Raw genomic sequence first — 24,534 nt, forward strand, 5'->3', positions numbered from 1 at the left:
TTCCTAAAGCAACCAAGAACATTTGCATTCTCCTTGGAGTCACATAGGATGAACAGGTGTTTGACATATCTTGGAACACCCTACTTTATGTTCATTGTTCCATTTACCTCATGAAAATTTTCACACCAGCACCTAATTTCCTTCAAACATTATAGTTTGGGTTTGTATAGTGTATATTCTCAGTTAAAAGAAAAACTTAGATTTTGTTTGAATATTTTCCTTGCAGCCTAATAGCAAAGACCAGCCTTCCTAGAATTAGAAAATATTCTTGCCAAAAACAAACCCATGAAAAGAAACTTATTTAAAACTTTACCCTCAACGCACTACTCACAAACACAGCGTATGAAATAGTAAATGCTGGGGCTGGGGAACTTGCTAAGTGAGGAAAGCACTTGCTCTGAAGCGTTAGGAACTTAGTTAGCATCCTGAGGACCCATGAAAAATGCCATGATGGCATGATTTATAATCTCAGGGCTGGATAAGCCAAGACAGGCAAATCCCTGGGGCTTTGTGGTCACCCTGGGGCCTGGGAGAGGTCCTGTGTCAAAACTAAGGGGAATGCCTCCTGAGGAACACCACCTAAGTTGATTCCTGGCTTTCACACGCATACACACAATCAATCTTTGAACACACACACACACAACACATACACACACACTCATGCACTTACACACCACTAAAATGTTGATATATTTCTTCCACTAAAAGTAAAACTTCAAAAACCATGTCAACTAAAGCAAGGTAAGCATTATTTGCTTGTCTTTTGTTGCTGTTTAGAGTTTTATGTATCACTGTTGATTCTTTGAAATGATAGTTCTCAATCATGATGCCACAGTAGTGAGACTGCTCTTGACTAATGGGAATGATAAAGGCTGAATTTTTCACTGGATTAAAAAATAACTCAGAGTAGATTATGCTCTACTCTTGTCTTTCTCATTCATTGTATCCTGATATGGATTATTGTTCAGAACAGAAAGGAATGGCATTATAGAAAGGTAAAGGGGACTTGCAAATCTCTCATGATACTTATGTGTTGACTAGCTCACATAGAAAGGCTGTTATTATATGATTGTCAAGCAAAATGCATTTATAAATGCTGTGCATACTATATTTGTCTTTCTGGTTTTGGGTTACCTCACTCAGGATGTTTTTTCTAGTTCTGTCAATTTGCCTGCGAATTTTAGGATGTTATTGTTTCTTACTGCTGAGTAGTACTCTACTGTGTAAATATAACACATTTTCTTTATCCATTCTTCAATTGAGGGGAATCTAGGTTGTATCCAAGATCTAGCTATTATGAATAATGTTGCTATGAGCACAGTTGAGCAAATGTTCTTCTGGTATGAATGTATCTCCTTTGCAATACCCAACAGTGGTATTTCAGGGTCTTGAGTTAGGTTGATCCCTAATTTTCTGAGACATTGTCATACTTATTTCTACAGGGGCTGTACAAGTTTGCACTCTCAGCAGCAATAGAGGAGAGTTCCCCTTTCTCCACATTCTCTCCAGCATAAGCTGTCGTTGGTGTTTTTGATCTTAGCCATTCTGATTGGTGTAAGATGGAATCTCAGGTGGTTTTGATTTGCATTTCCCTGATGACTAAGAATGTTGAGCATTGCCTTAAGTGTCTTTCTGCCATTTGAGACTGTTCTGTCGAGAATTCTCTGTTTAGATCTGTACCCCATTTTTTAGTTGGATTATTTGGTAGTTTGATGTCTATTTCTTGAGTTCTTGGTATATTTTGGAGACCAGCCATCTGTCAGATGTGGGGTTGGTGAAGATCTTTTCCCATTCTGTGGGGAGCTGTTTTGTCTTGTTGACTGTAACTAATCTTTTGATTTAAAATTTGAAGTCAAGTTATTTTTTAAAATATATAGGTTGGTTTAATCTAGCAGTTATCACTTATTTATTAGCAGTATAAACATTTGAAGACAACACAGTCCAGACTCTGTGTGTTTTCCATCTTTGCATGGCTTATTATGCTTTTTCTTAACCTATTTCCTCTTTAGGGACTTTCTCTACCTTTTTCTTTTCTCTCCCAAGTTTATGTTTATTTTTATACACACTGTAACCCATTTAAAGTGTTTTTTTTTGTCTGAATCTGCCTTCACTGCATATTTATATCTTTTTCTGACCACATGAGTTTTTAAACTGATAAGCAGTATAGCTAGTACCAAAGCAGCAGCTTTGGTGGCTGTCTCTGCCCCATGCCTTGGTTCTGAGGGCCTAGTCTCATGACAGAGGCATGTTTCTCTCCAGTTCTGGGAGCCATGTTTACTGCCCCAACTCTGGGAAGTTTCTGGGTCCATGCTTCAGGCTGCTAAAAAACACCATATAAGTGTTTGGTAGTGAGGCCTCTTTATAAAAGCTATCTTTTTTTTGCCACTAACACCAAGCCAGAAAGCCATCTTTTAAAGGAGCTGTGCCTCTCCTTACCACCAGCAAATAGAGCCCATGGGGAAAAGGCAGGTACCAAGAAACTATGCTTGATTCCGTTCTTGTGTGTTTAGAATCCTTTTTTAAGCTTTGTCAGGTTTTATGTGGGAATTTCGGTCCCACATTGGGTGCCAGATGAAGCATAATTCTAATTAATCTTAATCAATAAAAACCAGGAGTCAGATATTGGGGTAAAACCTGGACGATCAGAGAACCGGGAGCAGCTGCCAGTTTGCTTCCTATCTGTCTCTTTCCTGCATCTAAAAAAGGGCTGAGAGCCTGTCTCCACCCCATCTTATCACTTCCTGTCTCCACCCCACCTTATCACTTCCTGTCTTCACCCCACCTTATCACTTCCTGTCTCCACCTCCCGAGTTCTGGGATTAAAGGCATGAGCCACAACCTCCGAGCTTCTATGGAAAGCTTTATTTGTCAGAAAACAAACAAAATATCACATGACGTGGGAGTCCAGGGAAGCAGCTGTTCCTCCTGCAGCATCAGGTATCCCCGGCCTGTGTTCCAGTATCTGCAGATCGCCTGGGAACTGCACAGAGCTCCCAATCCCGACAGGACCCAAGCACCCCAGACTCCAGATCTTCTCTCCCACCAACGAGACCAGGAAACCAGAGGAGGCTGGGAGTCCAGGGAGCAGCTGTTCCTGCAGCAGCATCAGGTAAACAGGCCAGCTTCCTGGCCTGTGTTCCAGTACCTGCAGATCGCCTGGGAACTGCACAGAGCTCCCAATCCCGGTGGGAGCCAAGCACCCCAGACTCCAGATCTTCTCTCCCGCCAACGAGACCAGGAAACCAGAGGAGCCAGGGAGACCAGGGGAGTAGCTGTTCCAGATCAGGTACAACAGGACCCAGCATAGGGTCCAGGGGACCAGGTAAGAGGCTAAGCACCCCAGATTCCTGTTCTTCTTCCCCACCCACGGGACCAGCATTTGGACAAGGAATAGAAGAACCACCAGATTATTGGACTTGCTAGCACCCACCAAAAAGGGAACTCTGGTCCCCAGACCAGTAAGGGGCTCTTTCTGCACCCACTAGAAGAAGAGATGGGAAAGAGACAATACAAAAACACACTCAGCAACAGAAAAAAAAATGTGACACCACCAGATTTACTCCACACCAGCAAGACTCCAACATTCCAATGCGAACGAAGCAGAAGAGAACGACCTAAAAAAGCACTTTCATGAAAATGATAGAGGCCCTAAAAGAGGATATAGGAAAATCCCTCAAAGAAATGGAAGAAAAAAACAAACCAAAAAATGCAAGAATTGGAAGAAAAAACATACCAAAAAAGGCAGGAAATGGAAGAAGAAACAAAGCAAAAAATGCAAGAAATGGAAGAAAGAACAAACCAAAAAATTCATAAAAGGCAACAAATGGATGAAAAGATAAACAGAAAATTGCAAGAAGCAATGCAAACACTGCAAGGGTTGAAAACTGAAATAGAGACATTAAAAAAAACACAATCTGAAGAAAGGCAGAAAATAGAAAAGCTGGACACACAGTCAGGCACTACCGATACAAGCATTACCAACAGAATAGAAGAGATGGAAGAGAGAATCTCAAGTGTTGAAGATACACTAGGAGAAATGGATTTATCAACCAAAGAAAACCTTAAGTCCAACAAATCCTTAACACAAAACATCCAGGAAATATGGGACACCATGAAAAGACAAAACCTAAGAATAATAGGTATAGAAGAAGGAGAAGAAATCCACCTCAAAGGGGCAGAAGGCATATTCAACAAACTCATAGAAGAAAACTTTCCCAACCTTAAGAAAGACATGCCAATGAAGGTACAAGAAGCCTATAGAACACCAGATAGAGTGGACCACAAAAAAAAATCCCCTCGCCACATAATAATCAAGACCCCAAACATACAGAATAAAGAAAGAATATTAAGAGCAGCTAAGGAAAAAGGTCAAGTAACATATAAAGGCAGACCTATCAGAATTACACCTGACTTCTCCATGGAAACTCAGAAAGCCAGAAGGTCCTGGATAGATATTCTACCTACACTAAGAGACCATGGATGTCAGCCCAGACTACTATACCCGGCAAAGCTCTCAATCACTATAGACGGAGAAAACAAGATATTCCATGACAAAACTAGATTCAAGCAATACGTATCCACTAACCCAGCCCTACAGAAAGTTTTGGAAGGAAAACTCCAACCCAAGGAAGCTAACTACAACCAGAAAAACATAGGCATTAGAGAATCCCTCTCTACCAACAGCCAAAAGAACAAAGGGGTGAAATTCCACACATAATTCCACCAACAACAACCATTGCAAATTGAAGGAGGATGAGCAATCAATGGTCATTAATATCCCTCAATATTAATGGCCTTAACTCACCCATAAAAAGACACAGACTAGCAGAATGGATTCAAAGACAGAACCCTTCCTTCTGCTGCATACAAGAAACACACCTCACCCTCAAAGACAGACATTACCTGAGAGTTAAAGGTTGGGAAAAAAATTTCAATCAAATAGACCCAAGAAACAAGCAGGGGTAGCAATCCTAATATCTAACAAACTAGACTTTAAAATAAAATCAATCAAAAGAGATGAAGGAGGTCATTACATACTCATCACAGGTGAAACCCACCAAATGAAGTGTCTATCCTGAACATCTATGCCCCAAATACAAAGGCATCCACATTCGTTGAAGAAACATTATTAGAACTTAAATCTCATCTAAAGCCCCACACAGTTATAGTGGGAGATTTCAACATACCACTCTCACCACTAGACAGGAATACCAGACAGAAACTCAACAAAGAAGCGAAGGGTCTAATAGAAGTAATGACCCAACTGGGATTAACAGATATCTATAGAACATTTCATCCACATAAAAAAGAATATATCTTCTTCTCACCACCACATGGAACCTTCTCAAAAATCGACCACATACTTGGCAACATATCAAACCTCAGCAGCTACAAAAAAATTGGAATAACTCCATGCATCTTATCAGACCACCATGCTTTAAAATTAGAATTCAACAACAACACAAATTGCAGAAAACCTACAAACTCATGGAAATTGAATAATGCTCAACTGCACCATCCCTGGGTCAAAGAGGAAATAAAAAAAGAAATTAAAGACTTCCTCGAATTCAATGAGAATGAAGACACAACATACCCAAACCTATGGGACACTTTGAAATCAGTGCTACAGGGGAAGTTCATAGCACTAAGTGCTCACATGAAGAAACAGGAGAACAGTTATACCAGAGAATTAACATCACAGCTGAAAGCTCTAGAACACAAAGAAGCACACTCCCCCAGGAGGAGTAGACGCCAGGAAATAATCAAATTGAGGGCTGAAATCAATAAAGTAGAAACCAGGAAAACAATACAAAGAATCAATGCAACGAAGAGTTGGTTCTTTGAGAAAATCAACAAGATAGACAAACCTTTGTCCAAACTTACCAAACAGCAGAGAGTGAACACGCAAATTAACAAAATCAGAAATGGAAAGGGGGACATAACAACAGACTCTGAGGAAATCCAGAGAATCATTAGGTCATACTTTGAAAACCTGTACTCCACAAAATTCGAAAATTTAAAGGAAATGGATGACTTCCTGGATAGCTATCACTTGCCAAAACTAAATCAAGAGCAGATAAGCAATTTAAATAGACCTATAACCCCTATGGAAATAGAAGCAGTCATCAAAAGTCTCCCAACCAAAAAAAGTCCAGGTCCAGATGGCCTCAGTGCAGAATTCTACCAGAAATTCGAAGAACAGCTTATACCAATTCTTCTCAAAGTGTTCCACACAATAGAAGCAGAAGGGTCTTTGCCAAACTCTTTCTATGAGGCTTCAATAACCTTGATCCCCAAGCCACACAAAGATACAACTAAGAAAGAGAACTTCAGACCAATATCCCTCATGAACATTGATGCAAAAATACTCAATAAAATACTGGCAAATTGGATCCAAGAACACATCAAAACAATCATTCACCACGATCAAGTAGGTTTCATCCCAGGGATGCAGGGATGGTTCAACATATGAAAATCCATCAATGTAATCCACCATATAAACAAGCTGAAAAACAAAAATCACATGACCATCTCACTAGATGCTGAAAAAGCCTTTGACAAAATCCAACACCCCTTCATGATAAAGGTCTTGGAGAGATCTGGGATAACAGGGACATACTTAAACATAATAAAAGCTATATACAGTAAACCAACAGCCAACATCAAACTAAATGGACAGAAACTCAACGCAATTCCTCTAAAATCAGGAACAAAACAAGGCTGTCCACTCTCTCCATACCTTTTCAACATGGTACTTGAAGTTCTAGCTATGGCCATACGACAACAAAGGGGGATCAAGGGGATACAAATTGGGAAGGAAGAGGTCAAACTTTCACTGTTTGCAGACGATATGATAGTTTACATCAATGACCCAAAGAACTCTACCAGGGAACTCTTACAGCTGATTAATACCTTCAGCAAAGTGGCAGGCTACAAGATCAACTCAAGAAAATCAGTAGCCCTACTATATACAGATGATAAAAGGGCTGAAAAAGAAAACAGAGAAACATCACCCTTTACAATTGCCACAAACAACATAAAATACCTTGGGGTAACGCTAACCAAACAAGTGAAAGACCTGTATCGTAAGAACTTTGAATCTTTAAAGAAAGAAATTAAAGAAGCCCTCAGAAAATGGAAAGATCTCCCATGCTCTTGGATAGGTAGGATCAATGTAGTAAAAATGGCAATCCTGCCAAAAGCAATCTACAGATTCAATGCAATCCCCATTAAAATCCCAGCACAATTCTTCACAGACCTTGAAAGAACAATAATCAATTTTGTATGGAAAAACGAAAGACCCAGGATAGCCAAAACAACCCGGTTCAACAAGGCAACGTCCGGAGGCATCACCTCTAGAGCTGACCTCAAGCTCTATTATAGAGCTATAGTCCTGAAAACAGCTTGGTATTGGCACAAAAATAGACAGGTAGACCAATGGAATCGAATTGAAAACCAGGGTATTAACCCACACACGTACGAACATCTGATCTTTGACAAAGGAGCTAAAAATATACAATGGAATAAAGAAAGCATCTTCAACAAATGGTGCTGGCATAACTGGAGACTGGCATGTAGAAGAATGCGGATCGATCCATGTTTATCGCCATGCACAAAACTTAAGTCCAAATGGATCAAAGACCTCAACATAAATCCAGCCACACTGAACCTCTTAGAAGAGAAAGTGGGAGGTACCCTTGAACGAATTGGTACAGGAGACAGCTTCCTGAACATAACACCAGTAGCACAGACAGTGTGATCAACAATTAATAAATGGGACCTACTGAAACTGAGAAGCTTCTGTAAGGCAAAGGACACAGTCAGCAAGACAAAAAGGCAGCCCACAGAATGGGAAAAAATATTCACTAATCCCACATCTGACAGAGGGTTGATCTCCAAAATTTACAAAGAACTCAAGAAGCAAGTCTCCAAAACATCAAAGGACCCAATTAAAAAGTGGGCTGCAGAACTAAATAGAGAGTTTATAATAGAGGAGTTTAAAATGGCAGAGGCACTTGAGAACGTGCTCAACATCCTTAGCCATCCGGGAAATGCAAATCAAAACAACTCTGAGATACCATCTCACTCCTGTCAGAATGGCTAAAATCAAAAACACCAATGACAATTTATGCTGGAGAGGATGTGGTGAAAGGGGGACACTCCTCCATTGCAAGTGGGAGTGCCAACTGGTTCAGCCACTTTGGAAATCAGTATGGAGATTCCTCAGAAAAATGGGAATAAACCTACCACAAGACCCAGCAACTCCACTCTTAGGCATATATCCAAAAGATGCCCATTCATACAACAAAGATGTCTGTTCCACTATGTTCATAGCAGCTTTATTTGTAATAGCCAGAACTTGGAAGCAACCTAGATGTCCCTCAACCAAAGAGTGGATAGAGAAAATGTGGTACATCTACACAATGGAGTACTATTCAGCAGAAAAAAATAATGGAATCATGAGATTTGCAGGCAAATGGATGACACTAGAAGAAACCATCCTGAGTGAGGTAACCCAGTCACAAAAAGAGAAACATGGCATGTACTCTCTCATATATGGATTTTAGACATAGATCTGGGGAGTGCCAGCCTACAATCCTATGGCCAGAGAGTCTGGGAAACAGAAACTTCATTTAGTGGCTGATCAAAGAAGAGGCAGACTCCCTTGGTTAAGTACTGAGCTGAACTCAAGAAAGCCAGTAACAGAGAGGGAGGACTGATGGTCAAAGGGATTAAGACTGGGTTGGTTTAACCCCCAGAAACAGCTGACCAGACAAAGGTTAACTCTTGAATCCCAGGCATCAGCCTGGGAATCCAGCATGGGACTGATCAAGACGTATTGAGCCTTGGGCAGCAGATCAGTACCCATCCCAAGTATACACACGGACTTTGGACTCCCATAGAACAATGTGAGGTGCACTCTCACCCTGAACTCTTGGGGAAGGGTCTAGGCCCTGCCCTATATGAAATGACAGACTATGGACACCCCCATGGAGGGCCTCACCCTCCCTGGGGGAATGAGGGGATAATGGGGGGGTGGGGGAGGGCACGGGAGGAGAGGAGGGAAAGGGAGAGGGCCTGGAACTGACTTGTGAAGCAACCTTGTTTCTTATCTAAATTTAAACTGGAAAATAAAATAAAATAAAAATAAATATAACATATACTAAAAAAAATCACATGACACGTGATGATGAAATGAATGCAATTTTGAAGCCTCATAAACACACACACACCTTTAAATACTCAGAGCTGTTGTTATTTCTTTGATCTCTTAGAACTGTAGTCTGCTTCTCTGCATTGTCTTCTTCCTTTCTAGTTCAGATAAAGTGGAAAAAATAACCTTTTTTTCTGACTAGTAGGCGATGTACATATTTTACTGACTTGAAGGTTACAAAGCCTCTCCATAACCAAATGCCATGGCATTTCAAACCAGTCATTCTTCCAGGCCCTAGCTCTTTCCCTGGTGACCTTGCCCTTCTAGAACCCTCTTCATTCACTCACCTCTGCTTCCCTTACCAATTTGTCAGTTCATGTCCCTAAATGAGACCATCTTTAAATTAATGGATTCTTCTTTGTTTTTGTAACGTGAAGTATTTAAAATTTTTTTCATCTAATATATTTTGATCATATTCTTTTTTTAACCTTGAAAAAAATTTTATTGTTAATGGCAACTTTTCATTTCTTAATTTTTAAATAATGGAAATATATAGGGGGTGGGTGTCAGGAAATAGGTAAAATTACAACTTAAATGAAGACAATCAGCTTTTTTTAAAATGTGTAAAGTTAGTCAAACTTTGTAATATAATAAAAACATAGCTATAGCTAGTAGCTACTTGATATAAATATTAAAAAACAAGATTGTCATGCAATCCAAAATCAATTGTTTTCGTTATTTTATCCATATTGCAGTGTTCACTGAAAAAGAATAAAAGGCCCAGAGGAAGTATTTTTAATCTATTACAAGTAATATCAATTAATTACAAGTAATATCCTATTGGTATAATATTCGTTTTTTTTCTCTATGTAGCCCTGGCTGTCCTGGAACTCACTCTGTAGACCAGGTTGGCCTTGAACTCACAGAGATCCACCTGTCTCTGCCTCCCACGTGATGGGATTAAAGGTATGGACACCACTGCCTGGTTTAAGACAATATTCCTTAGGGATAAGAGTGACAGCACAAAGACTGTAAAATCCAAAGACAGTCATGTCAGTGGGCAAGAGCAGTACAAAATGAATTTTGGTCAGCTGAGTCACAGGTGGCTCGGTGCCATCAGGTGCTTCTGCAGAACCCAAAGATTTCTCAGAACCAAGGAGCAGGAGAGTCTCCTTAGTGTTGGGCAGTTTTCCCAGGGCCCGGCTTTACTGCAGTCAGAACAGTTTACTGCTGAAACATACTGCGGGATCATTGGGAAAGATGGTCAGACTGAACATTTGTAGCATAAGTGTGCTAAGAAACATTATTCTCAGCCCATTGAGAAATATTCTCATAAAATTAGTCTTATAACACATAAAGTTCAAAATACTAAACATCTAAAAATTAAAAAAAGGTCAATATGGAAAAGTACACAACCATGACTTACATCCATTTATCCCCAGAGTGTTCTTCTTTACCCTAACAAATCCTATTTACAGAGAATGTGTGCACTGTGATTTAAGACATATCAAATGGATGTGAGCTGTTATAGTGGCTTTTATAAAAAAGATCATATCATTTACAACATTTTTTCATCACTATTTAAAAAACAACTAGGCAGTGAGGTGTCACTGGCGTGAAAGAGTTTGTGATCGTAAGGGGAGAAACATTTCACATTCCTACAAGTTCCTCCTTCCAACCGCAGATCTGGGGGCAAAGGGAGCGCGCCGGGGTCGAGGAAGCGTGCCTGAGGAGAAGCTGCCTATTCAGTTCTGCCAACTTCCGGGACTGGCAAATTCAGAGAGGACTCAGTAGAGAAAAACGGAGCAGTGCTGGACTCTCCTTCTGGATGGTACATGGCAGTGGACACTCTCTGCTTTTCAGAGAAACTGCTCTCATCAGAATTGGACCTAGAATGGTCGTTGGTGGCTCCCGCTGCAACAGGCTCATAGCTGCTGCATTGCAGGCCTTGAGATGGTCCATTTTTATATTCCGCGGCTTGAGCACTTCGCCCGTTATCTTCTGAGTCAGGAAGTTCTGCGTCTTCTCCCTGCGGATGGATTCCACCAGGGTGTCCAGTCCCTTGGGATTTTCCTGTAAGTAGTCTAACAACTTCCCAGCTCTTTTCCCACTTGAAGTTCGTCAAGAAATTTCTTCTGTGTCTTCGCTACTGAGTATTTTCTTTGCACGTAGGTGATCAAAATGTCTCTCTGCTGTGATTTTCTCACACAGCCAAACACGTAAATTTTCTAAAGCGTCCTTCTTCACTTTGGTGAGGTCCTCCTCTGTGAGGGACAGCAAAGGAGTTTCCATGGCCGAGGCCGGGATGGCGTCCTCGATCATATTCCTTCTCCAACCTGAACTCATCACAGATCCTCTCCCCTTCCCACCCAACTTAATGCTCTTTCTCTCTCAAAAAACAAAAGACCCCACCCAAACAAAGAAAACCAGCAAAAAGCATACATTAAGGAAAGAAAAGCTAAAGAACAAAAATAAAATATTGAGTCCTTTTTGTGTTGGCCAACTATCCCTGAGCCCATGAGGCCTGACCTTGAATACGTTTGATTGAAGAATATATTCAACCGAAGAAAACTGATTTTTCTCTCTCTCTCTCAATTGCAAATAGCTTCTTAGTTGGAAGTTTATGTGGTTTGAACCTGTACAAATCTTGTGCAAGCTGCCACACTCTCTGAGTTCATACGTGAATCAGCCTTGGTGCAGCTGGAAATCACTGTCTCCTTGGCATCACCCAGCACCTCCAGGTCTTACACTTTTTCTGCTTCCTCTTCCGCAGAGGTCTCTGAGCCTTGACGGGAGGGATATGATAAATACATCCCACTCAGGGCTGAGCACTCCAAAGTGCCTCACCCTCTGCCCATTACAGTCGTGAGTCTCTGTGTTTGTTACCATCTAGTGAGGAGAACATTGTTAGCTGCATGCTCATCCTGTGCTCTCTCAGCTGCAGTCATGGCTTCTACCAGAAACCCTACACCTGCCAGATCTTTAGCAGTGATGCTCACGGTTGCTTGATGGCCATTTCCTTCTTGTTTTAATCACTTCAAACTTAAAATTTGTCATGTTATCTTTTCTGAAGAAACCTTATTTGTTCCTGGCATCATTCCTCCAGAATTCTAATTTTAAAAATCTTTGACTTCTTTGCCTTCCAGAAAACATGTCTATTCTTTGTTTCCAATGAAGCAATCCTAGATATCTTATACTGCTACTCAATCTCCCATTTTCCTACCCCAGTCCCTCCAGTCTCTTCTCAAACCTTTATTATTATAAATAGGTTTTTAATCAAGTCACCTTTGGATTCCAAATAATCCAGTTTAGTCTGTATTGTTAAATAAGGCACAATATATAAACTCCTTCGTTGGACAGTCACAGCCCATCACAATCCAACAGACATCCATCTTTATGAATGACCTTACAAAGACCCACCAAGATAGATTTCCCATTGCCACCATGGTGCCTGTATTAGTGTTCTGTAGCGTCTTCTGCATCTGTCTCCCTTCCCTGTTATAGTTATGTGTTCCTGAACACCCATGCTACATTCTTCATATTTCTTGAAAGAATTCTGAATAGAAGGGAATACTTTCTCTTGCTAACCATTGCATTTTAAATACTGATCATTTTGAAATTATAATATTCTTCCATTCAGATATGTAAATGTGTCTGTGTCTAAAGTATGCACATTGTGCCTTGCAAGCAGCAGCAAACATGCTTTGTTCATCTGTGTACTGTCTGCTGCACCTGGCATCAGCCTTGCAAACTTTCTTCTGTTCTTCACATCCTAACACTCATTTTCTGTTAGTCTGGTACCGTATTACACATTTTTAAGTACAATATCAACAGCCCACTAATCATCATTATATACCCCTCCCCTTCCTGCATTTTTCATTTTAATGACATTGTCATGTAAAAATAGCAATTCTGTCTCTGAACAAAGTTGTTTAAACAGGTGCTACTGCAAAATTAATATTCTGGTTTTGCTGTGGAGCAATAGTAGCCATCGCTCTAAAACCTTTAGTCTCAGTTGTCACATAGTTAAGAGGTTAAGATTGTAAAGCTCTCATGGTTATATGGCTCACCCTCCTTAGCTACAAGGAAAATCCCATGTAATTTGTTTCAAATTATACGTTACCAATTTAAGGATGCTCAATATATTATACTGTTACTCTGGGCAATGCATGTGAAGTTCTGTGCTTTGAAGGCTTTTTGGACATAGTTACAGTAGTTAAGGTATCTTTTGTGGTTAAGCGGTAGAAACTCATCTCAAACTAATTTAACAGAAGGGGACATTCACTCCTTCACAAAATTGAGTGGGCATGGCTTCACGCTCAGCTGACTCTCAAAGGATGCCACACTCCCATTTCCACCCTTTCATCTTCCAGCCCTGGCACCCTGTATATTGACCTCATTTTCTCCCACAGCATAGCCTCCAAACAAACCAAGGAAAGCAATTACTGCTCTGCCTTTCACAATGTCTGTAACTCCAAAGAAAGTTCTAATTGCCCCTATTTAGGTCAAACCAGCACTATAGACTAGCCAGAGAGATAAACTACCTTGGGTTGGGTCAACTGACCACTCTGTTTGTAAGAAAGGAGCTGAGAAGAGCTGACCAACTTAGAGCCACATAGATTCGACTGAAGATACTCACAAGGGCAGAGTGTATAATTATCAGAAGTGGAAACAGAAGCTGGGCACAAAATCAAACTGCTACCCTCTGCTACATTTCAGCCTCTGCCTCTTCAGGACACACATTTCATTTTCCCTTCCCTCATATTTAAGAAAATTGCTCCAGGCAAAATAATACTATCATCCTCACTAAAAATGGCAGTTAGTCACAGTCACTGTGAGCTCTACTGCCAGCTCTGAGTCTAGAGTCTCACACAGATAAGAACAAATCCTGTGTTTGGATATGACTCCCCATGTTCCATGCTCCATCAAATCAGCTACACAATTAATAACAACTCCCCCAAACCCACTGATCAACAGAAAAGAAAAATCAAGATGACAATAGTGAAAAATGCCTATTCAGAAAAATAGATAGTAGTTAATGGTATTGTAACAGAGTCTATGCTATGTTCTAATCTTGGATTCCCAGGCTAAGCAGTGAGTTCTTTGGCCACCAGGTATCTAGACATGCAGGATAGGTGTCCTAAAAATCTCCATTTTCCAGAGAAAGAGAAGCATAGGAGAAAATACATCCTTTGAGGAGTACTTCAGGCACTCACCGTGGACCTGTCATGGCTACTGGGTCCTGTCAGGCAGCGTAACACTTGTATAACAAGTTTATCACTGTGAGATTCACATTTATTCTGGCAATTTCTCTCAAAACTGCTATATGCCATGAGCTTGACTCTTAGGAGCTCTGAGAACTACTAGCTGAGGCTAGCTGTAGCCCTTATCATTGGGTCTAGACCTCGCTTTTGTAGTTCCAGTCTTCAAGCCATATCCTAAGGTATCAGGCCTGCTGACCCAAGTAACATCCACCTTAGGTTTTTCTCTAATAGCTTGACCTGAACTTTGGTCTTGGTGAGCATGGAACAAAAGCTGGTCTGTGACTCTTTACACTGAGTGACTCATTACCTCTACCCGCCTTGGGATTCTGTTTCAAGGACTGATGTGAGTATATCGAGGCTCAGTTTCCCATAACAATTTACACGTTCAGAACTGAGCTGTCATCTTTCCTAGCTGTGTGATACTATTATGCAAGCCATTGGCCTGTTCTGTGCTTTATAGTCCCCGCGTGTATAGCGGCTAGGTTACAGGACTGTCATGAGAATGAAATGAATTAATTCATACGAAAGAGTTAGAACAATGCCTGCCACAGGCTAAGCCCCATGTGGCAGCCGTTTACCAGTCTGGACATACACACACACAAAAAGATTATGTTGTCAAGGGGCTGAGTTCTGTCTTTCCATTCCCATGTGACTATCTGATCACCAGTGATTAGAAGTGGAAGGAGCTGTTGTAAGGGTCATTGACTGTACCCCCAATACCATCTGTAACAGAGAAAGGCTTCCCCAGAAGAAAGAGTAGGTGCCAAAGAGAAGGAACTTGAGGAAGACATTCTAAATCCTACCTCATACAGTTCTCAGCACTGTTTCCTGATATGGGTTTAGGGTTGAAGCCTCCAAATGCAGCATCTGAGAAGGGGTAAGTGAGTGTGACATCTGTGTGACTGAGTGAATTTCAATATGCAAAAATTCCATGAAAAATGAAGGAGTCCAAGGATCCCAAGACAAGGGACAAGAGCTAGGAAAAGATGAGGGTTCAGCGTCTACATGTGTCCTGACCATGTGCCCTGACCTGGTTGCCAGTGGTTAAAAATCAAAGCCAAAACCACACAGCAGAGCTGTCTTTTAACTAAAAGTCATTGTTGGAACTCCATAGTAGTCAGTTACTGACCCATGAGGATAGGAATCTCCAGGGCAAGGTGGCCCCCAAGAGAGGACATTTCCAAAGGGAATTTGTGAACCCCTGGCAGCCAGAATTCACTGCTGCTGTGGTTTGAGAATGCAGGTCTGGTAACAAGGCCTTCACAGGCCTCCAATGTCTTCTTCTACTAATGTGTAACAGTGTTGAGATTGACTATTATTCATCAAATACATATTATACTTGTTCTAACAACTTCTTGTGGGCGCTATTATACTTTAACCCTGCTTTTATTTTTATCTTCCACATACAGTGTATTTGGTGTCGAGAAGAAAGGGTTTGCAAAAAGTACTGTTTCCCATATTCTGACTGTAAATTCAATTCTATATTTTGGGCAAACTGTAGAGGTGAGTTGTCCTCATTTAAACTTTCATGATTTTATTTCAATTGACTTGCAAACAGTAGAAATTTGCTACATTTAAAGGATTTGAAATTATTACATTTGTTTTAGTACAATTCTCTAGTCCAGGGCTGTTCTTCAGTACTGTCCTCTGGTCTAAGATTGTTGGTTGTTCCAGATGGAATTGATTCAAATTGAGTCAGGTAGAACTCTTGCCATAATATTCGCGGACAGTTTAGATTTCATCTGTAAAATATCTCTATTGTATGATATTCATAACCTAGTTAAGGGATGTTTGTGTTCTAATGTTGTAGAAACTATGACAGTGACTGTGTGTGTGTGTGTGTGTGTGTGTGTGTGTGTGTGTGTGTGTGCACGCTCGTGCATGGGCGCTCACACACACGCATGCATGTTTGCATGTGTATATATGTATATATGTACATGCTAGTACTGAAATGCAGATTCGCTGAGCCTAGTGATGTTACTCTAAAATATTTCCTCAGCTAATGTAGTCTATATTGAGAATTACCATTAAGAATGGTGACTCCTACGCTGGGTGGTGGTGGTGGCGCTTGCCTTTAGTCTCAGCACTCGGGAGGCAGATACAGGAGTATCTCTGTGAGTTCAAGGCTAACCTGGCCTCCTGAACAAGTTCCAGGACAGCCTTCAAAGCTTCAGAGAAACCCTGTCTCAGAAAAGAAGAAGAAGAGGAGGAAGAGGAAGAAGAAGAAGAAGAAGAAAGGAAGAAGAAGAAAAAATGCTAACTTGAAGAAGAATGGTGATTCCTCCTTAAAACAGCAAATATAATTTTCCAAAAACAATCTTTATATTTGTAATGTCAAATTCGGATATGTTATGTGGTAGTTACCAAAACAGAAAAAAGGTGCTAATAGTTTTCAATGAAATTTCCAGAAAAGCTAAAACAGGTGATTTTCCAAGTGAGCATTACTATTGTAAGAAAATCCCATCTATTAATCAGTTTCCTGGTATTTTTTTCTTAATTGAAGTGAAAATATGTAATTATTCCTAAATCTCTGCTTGCTTCAGGTTCTATAGGTCTTTTTCCCCCAGAGACTTCTACTTTTAATTTTAAGTAAATATTAAAAGGCAACACAACTAGGAATACTCTGGGATTCCATCTTTAGGAAGGTCAAGGCCAGCTGAGTGGTAGAGGGATCTGTCGCAATAAAACCAGGCTGGGCTGTTGCCTAGTTGGGAGAGGAGAAGTTGAATTCCCATCACCACACGAAAAAGAAAAAGTGACATAACCAATTAATGAATTTTCTTTTCTTTTGTTCAAACGAGACTCATGTAGCTCTCGCTGTCCTGTAACTCTGTATCTACAGATCTTTTAATCATCTGTATTTGTACCTTATAAAAAAGTACGTTGCATTCAGTACGAACAGAAATTCTGATCTCCGATTTTGTGTTTTCCCCTTTAGTTCATTTCACTGTATTCCAGGCTAACAAGCTATATAGTCTGAAGGAGGGGAAAGTACATCAGAGTAGAAATCTGCTTTTCCGGCAAGTGTGGACTGTCTCTGACAACAAAAAGCTGGTGCTTATTCAACAAACCCCTCCCTATTGTCTGCAGGCACCTTCACAAAAACGGAAGTCTGGGGCCTCTACTATCTTACGTTGAGAAAGTACCAGAAATGAAATAGAAGGCAAATAAAGAGAAAAATGGTGCAATAGTCTGAAAACCAATTCTACAGGGCAGATGATTTTCACGACAGTGACTGTTGCATTAGTGGTAATCATAGAACATATGGCTCAAGCTATTGTAGCTCATCCTCAACAGTGATTTGAGAATGTATATCTAAGAATCCAGATTGCATGATGCTAGAAACATTAAAAGCTTAAGAAATTTTTATCTCTTATTAAAATATGTCTCTTTTCATCAATTTCAGTTGACCTGTTTGGAATCGTGATGCTGATACTGGTCGTGCTATTAGCAGTAGGATTCTTGTGGTATTGCCTCGCCTATTACTTTTACATGCAGGAGTATGTCATTTTATCTTTCCTAAGAATTCACTTTGGGATGATAGTACTGAAAAAAATACTAAGATAGTTAACAGGAAGTGTTTAACTTTTTACTTAGTGTAAACACTGTATCCACGTGGTAAGGAAATACTGAAAGGTAATACAATGTTATAAGATGAAAAGAAAGGATAACCAAGTTTCCTGTCCCACCTCCATCTCTAGCGTGGCTTTTGCTGAAGCCATCCTTCAGTTGGTTGTTTGTGGGTCTACTGATTACCTCTGTGTAACTGAACTAGATGGTTGAATACTTTATGCCACACTAACCTCACATACTATTACACTGAGCTCCCCACCCGGAACTCTGAACGTTTTATCTTGTGATATTCGGATAACCTTGTTGTTATTTTGATATGTTATTTTGAGATTTTTAAACCATTTTTCATTGTTTTTAGTGGCCTTAAGGTTACTAATATTTATATAATGCTTATCTTTTGGGATTTACTTAGTCCATTTAATCCTCTGTTTTTATATTTGAGACTTTTAGTAAGATAAGAAAATTTGATGGATCCCCTTTAATATTTTCTTGTTGTTTTTCAAGAGAAGGTTTCTCTGTAGCCCCGGATGTCTTGGAATTAGCTCTGTAGAACAGGCTGACCTCTACTCCCGAGTGCTGGGATCAAAGAGTGCACCACCATGCCCGGCAGCTCTCCTTTAATATTAGCTAAGGGACACAGGCAGGTGCACCTCTGATTTTAAATGCAGTCTGGTCTACATAGTTGGATCTTTCCTCAAAAATATTTTTTGATTCCCCACATTCTTATCATTTATCTTCTCTTCACATGAGGCCCCGGTGTCGTAAGCTTTCACATTCATTTGGCTTTATGTAGTAGTCACTCTCCATTTTGTGTCTATAATTCCACCTCAGAATGCTCACATTTCAAGTCTGAAATTTTTAACTATTTAAGAGAATAAAACATACAAGGGAATAAATAGAGCACACAAACTCAAAACGGAAGTGGCAAATATAATTCTACACCGCTAATTCACATTGATTGAAAGAGAATTATCAATGTCCAAGTCAATGGAATTCTCCTTCTTTGCACCCATTTCTTAAAAGTCATGTTATTTTCATCTTGCTTCATATATACACTGTATCTTTCTTGTCTGTGCCTGAATTTCTAGGAGTTTTATTTCTTTTCCCCATGGAGTTTTAAAATAACTTCACAACTTCTTGTCATTCAAACGTGTAGCCAGGCACAGTGGCAATGTGCCTTTGAGCCTAGCACTTGGGAGGTGCAGGTGAAGCTCTGTGTAGTAGGGTAGCCTGATCTACAGAGCAAGCTCCAGGATAGCCCAGGACTATAGAGAGAGCCCTATCTCAACAAACAAAAAAGGCTCTTTACTCTAATAATTTAATCATTTATTTTTATATGTGATGTTTTTTCCTACAGTCGTTCTTCTAAAACTCTCCTGAACACATTTTTAATTAAGTTGGCATACACAATGACGATTGCATTATGACATTTTCTTAAGTATATGTTATTATACTTTGTTCTTACCCTCCTCACCACACCATCTTCCTCCATTTCCCTTTCCTGGTGTTTCTCCTCCTTCCCCTACCCACCCAGGAGGCCTCCACTGTGTTTTCCACAGCATCCTATAGTTTCTTTTCACAACTAATGTAGAATATTTTGAATCCTTGTCTTCCTCTGTTTAGAGTCTTTCCCTTCTATTCCCTTTGCTGGAGAGTCCTTTTCCAAAGTGACTTTGCAGAGTTTGAAAGTATCCGTATATTTCATAGTTCCTTATCAATTTGTCTTTTCTCCACTCTTTTATGACTTTGGCATGGTGGCTTTCTGTCAGACTACATGCCTCCTACAAGGAGAACTCTTAGATAAGACAGGAAGAATTAAATATAAATAGATGTGTACAAATAGGCTTATCTGCATGTGATTTATAAAAAATATAAATGTTGGCCAAAATACAGTTTGTTTGTTTGTTTAGCACATCTATTTTGTCTAGCAAAATTATACTTTCCTGGTTTTGGGGTTTATGTCCTTCCCTTATTGACAGAACAGCACAAGACAGAGAGGATGTCCATACTCCTTTACTTTCAAACAACAAAAAGATAATTGTGTGGAGAACTAATGGGACACAGCGCGTTGGTGGCAGGAGGATCTTTTTTGGTATTTTCTTTAGAATACTATGGTGTATTATGTCACTGCTTTTTTGTGTGGTGCTTATGAACAAAATAGCAAATGACATGCATAGGAGTAGAGGCCATAGCAAGTGCCCATTGCTGAAGCTACTTTTATACATTTTTAAAAAAAATGACTTGTAAATATGATCTAACAACTGTATTTGGTTCTGGTTTAACTTAGCTGTCCATCTCCATTTTAAATTTCTTTCATAGACATTCTGTGCCTTTGTTAACTGAGTGGGCATAGTATTCATGAGAAGAATTCATTCTATCAAGGAGATATTGTTCTTGATAGTCCAGTCATCCTGGTGGGGCTCTAGTGGAGATGCGACTCGGCAGTCAAGTGCTGGCCTAGCATGCATAGGGCCTGGGGTTCAACTCACAGCACTGAAAAGAAGGTCTTACGGAAACATCAGCCTGTATCTCAAAATGCCTATTTCATTTGGCATAATTTTGTTAACATATAAAAATTAAAACACTCTAAAACTTTTAAGGGTTAATAAAACATAGGCATCTGGTATTCTTTTTTTCTATTTCTTTTTTATTATTTAAATTAGAAACAAGCTTGCTTCACATGTCAATCCCAGCTCCCTCCCCTTCCATTCCCCCGCCCGCCCATCAACTCCTCCAACCACCCACCCAGTCCCCCACCCCTCACCCTCCCTGGGGGAATCTCCAAAGTCTGTCATATCATCCAGGGCAGGACCTAGGACCTCCCCCACCCAATGTGTCTAGGCTGAGAGAGCATCCCTCCACTTGAAGTGGGCTCCCAAAGTCCATTTGTATGCCAGGGATAAATACTGATCTACCCCCCAAGGTCCCATAGATAACTGAGGCCTCCTCACTGACACCCACACTCAGGGGGTCTGGATCAGTCCCATGCTGGCCTCTCAACCATCCGTCTGGGGTCTATGAGCTCCTCCTTGTTGAGGTCCGCTGTCTCTGTGGGTTTCACCATCCCGGTCTTGACCCTTTTGCTCATCACACCCCCCTCTTTGTAACTGGGTTATAGGAGCTCAGTTCTGTGTTTAGCTGTGGTTGTCTGCCTCTGCTTCCATCAGCCACTGGATGAAGGCTCCAGGATGGCATATAAGGTAGTCATCAATCTCATTATCTGGAGAGGGCATTTAAGATAGTGTCTCCACAACTGCTTAGTTTGCTAGTTGGTGTCATCCTTGTAGATCTCTGGAAATCTTACTGGTGCCAGATGTCTCCCATTCTTGATGTTTTTTCAAATGTATCTGCTCTTTCTCAAAGTAATTATTATTTGATATGCACTAAGTGTCGCTGTCACTGGAGATATAATGATGGAGAGACCAATACTTAACTTTCATTTGGGACAGAGATGAGTAAGGAAGCAATTGTTGGTTTTATTGTTAATTGATTTTTACATGATATTATATTTAATTCAGTTGTATTTTTCTTAAAATGTACTAGTTCTGATGAGTAGATGAGAGAATCCACACCAATAAAGCAAAAATACTCTGTAATTAATCAAGATAATTTCAACTATAATATCTTAAACTTTAAACTCACCATCATTTTGAACAGGCGGCAGGCCTTTTATCAAGCAAGAAATGGACAAGCTCCTGGTTTCGACTGGAGTGCTACCGGCAAGTGCTTTCCTCTATTTGATAGGCTATACCCCAGACCTTTTCAGTGACTGACAGCCAGAAGTCATTCTCTTACTGTAGACTACAGAGTTAGAGTCCATGTGGGAAACGTGACAACGGATATCATTATCCTCATTTTTAAAAACACTTTTATAACCTCAATAGTTAGACTAGGGTTTGCAAAATAGTAATAGAGTTAATGGTCAGAATATTGGCAGGGGAGTGTTAAAAATTTTAAACCATTTGGGGATTTTATTTTTCCCTTTACCAGCTAATTGACAAAATCCAAGGAGACCTTTGTCTTAAGGAATCCTTGTGGACTTTTCCCTTCATCTCATCCAGGACTCTAGGCTACCCAGTGTGTAACTCTTTTTTGGCTTCTTCAAGCTTTCCCCTAGTTACTCCCTTTCTTGGGACTCAAAGTGAGGCTTCCTCTGCTAGTCACCTTTGTTTTTACAAGGAAGAGAATAAACAGGCTTCCAGTTTGTGGCGTAGGGAAATACAGCGTTTATTCAATGTCATTTAACCACAGTGCCTCTCACTAAGCAAGTGGGAGAAAGCATTCCTTCTGGCCTCCACTGATTTCTTAGAAAATGAATCTGGATGTTGTCCTGGCTTAGGGAGTCACCGAGTGTCCATTGATTTTCTGTCACTGAGGACAACTGGTCTTGCGGCTTCCTCAAACATTTGACTTCTTCCTCTTTGTCAAATTCCCACCCAAGCTAATGCTACCTTACATTCCTTGATCCCTAAATATTAAAATATCAGTAGCATTAAGATCACAGTAGTGTATTTATGGCATTTGCAGACATTTTACGATTAATGCTTTTTTTAAGATTAAAACTTTAATGCTTTTATTGGCTTTTGTTAAAAGTATTCGAAAAGGTGAATTTATTTTCCTCTCCCATAGCATACAACAGTTAAATAACTGAAAAGACAGATCTTTCAGAGAGAGAAGGAGAACTTTCTTCAATGGTGAGTTTCTCAGAAATACTGCAGAGTTTCTGTGCCCCTGCCCATTTGTATGAAAGAGCGGGAAAGCCTAACCAGAATTATTGAGAAAGAAACACTAAATCTGTGAATTCTACAGACTAATTTCAATCCCTGAACACATTAAGGAAGGCAACAGAAGGGGGAGATGTGGAGTCTCGGAGTCAGGCTTCTCTTTTAACCCGGGTTCAGTCTAGCTAAAGGTCTGCTAAGTTATGTTTTCACAAAGCCAGCTCTCACTTTGTGGATCTGCTTTCCCGTTTCTCCTGGCTTGTGTTTACTTCTGCCTTGGTCTCTATTACTTCCTGCTAACTCCACGCTTAGTTTATTCTTCTTTGTCAAGTTTCTCACGTGTAACTTTAATGGTTTATTCCTGACGATTCTCCTTTGTTTTGTGGTCACTCACTCCTCTAAGCTTCTTCCTTAGACCTTTGCTGACCCTATACATCTCTGTATCTTTTGATCTCAGTAAGTTTTTCTGGCTTCTTTTTGACTTGTTGTTCAGGGGCGTGCTGCACAAAGACCTGAGGTCAGTCCTAGCATTGAATAAACTGAGTGTGGAGGCCCACATGGATTTCCAGTACCTGGAAAATAGAAGTAGGCAGATGAGAAGTTCAAGGTCACCCTTAGCTACATAGTGAGTTCAAGGTCAGTATAGGCTACAGGAGACTCTTCCCCATCCGTAGAAAAATTAAACACTGGAAAAAGAAACCAAGATTGTTTTTATATAATGATAAAGATGCTAACAGGATTTGTTTCAAAAGTTCATTTTTTTATCAGTGGTATGAGATTATTTTTCATGGTTTAAATTTCTATTCTTATTTGAGTACAAATACACATATATACTTATGTAGTATTTGCAGTGTGTGTTTTCGTGTGCACTCTTTGAGAAAGCCAGAGGTGAGCAACAGTGTTTCCTCTATCACTTTCCATTTGCCTTTTGAGACAGGGCTTCTCACTTCATCAAGAACTTGTGGTTTTAGCTGTACTGGCTGGCAGTCCCTAGGATCCAGGCGCCCCATCTCCTCCCCAGTGCAGGAGTTACAGTTAAGCATTGCCACACCTGGCTGTTATGTAGGGACTGATGACCCCACTGAGGTCCCTGTGCTTGTCCATCAAGCTTTTCCCACTGAGCCATCCCCACAGCCTGCCGAGTACATCTCTGCATGTCCATTCACGGCCACTGGTCTATCTGCTTGGTCATTTCCTAATACCGTAACAGTTTCATTGTGAAGTTCAATAAATAATTTAAAAATGCTAATGAAATTAAACTCTTCCCTACCTTACATTATTTTTATTGTTTCTATTTTTGTTAACTTTAATTTCAAGTAGAACAAATCTTTTACATTCTTCCAATGCTTGATATTTCACAAAATTAAATTTATGGTCTCTGGAAATCATCATTCAAGAACTTTCAGAGATACAACATACAAAGCAAATCGTGATTAGGAAATGGCGTCTTCAGATGTGTTTCTGACTTTCATTCTTTTTCATCTTCCCCTTTTCTTCCTCTTCATACCCACTTTCACCCATCCCTGACTGTTTTGCACCCAACAAGTTTGCCTAACAAACTGAGTTTTGGTTTTAAAGTGTAATTCTCATCCTCTCTGTTTGGGCAGCACATTTTATTTGAATCTTAGTGTTATTGGATGACTGTAGATTGATACTTATGCTATATAAATAATTTTTAAAAACTAAATACCAAAAAACCCCACCAAATCTAATTTATGAGCTTATGAAATGAACACACAGTTTTCAAAAGGTGAACTACAAATGCCCAATAGACGTATGAAAAAGTGTTCAACCTCACTAGCCCTCAAAGAATGTAAATTAA

At 40.1% G+C, this 24,534-nt stretch overlaps 1 protein-coding gene and 1 pseudogene across 1 annotated transcript in view; one reads left to right on the plus strand and one right to left on the minus strand.

Annotated features, from left to right (window-relative positions):
- Pttg1ip2 (PTTG1IP family member 2) overlaps positions 1–24,534 on the plus strand; it is a 48,794-nt gene that overhangs the window by 10,097 nt on the left and 14,163 nt on the right. Inside the window, exons 3-6 of the mRNA XM_021235194.2 lie at positions 15,828–15,921; positions 17,825–17,918; positions 21,649–21,710; positions 22,621–22,685. Of these exons, the coding sequence (XP_021090853.2) occupies positions 15,828–15,921; positions 17,825–17,918; positions 21,649–21,710; positions 22,621–22,634 (264 nt within the window). The 3' untranslated portion in view covers positions 22,635–22,685. The remainder of the gene's footprint in view (positions 1–15,827; positions 15,922–17,824; positions 17,919–21,648; positions 21,711–22,620; positions 22,686–24,534) is intronic.
- Positions 10,762–11,446, minus strand: LOC101831522 (annotated as a pseudogene).

The sequence above is a fragment of the Mesocricetus auratus genome, unplaced genomic scaffold (assembly GCF_017639785.1).
Source record: "Mesocricetus auratus isolate SY011 unplaced genomic scaffold, BCM_Maur_2.0 Super-Scaffold_100051, whole genome shotgun sequence".
Taxonomy (NCBI): Eukaryota; Metazoa; Chordata; class Mammalia; order Rodentia; family Cricetidae; genus Mesocricetus; species Mesocricetus auratus.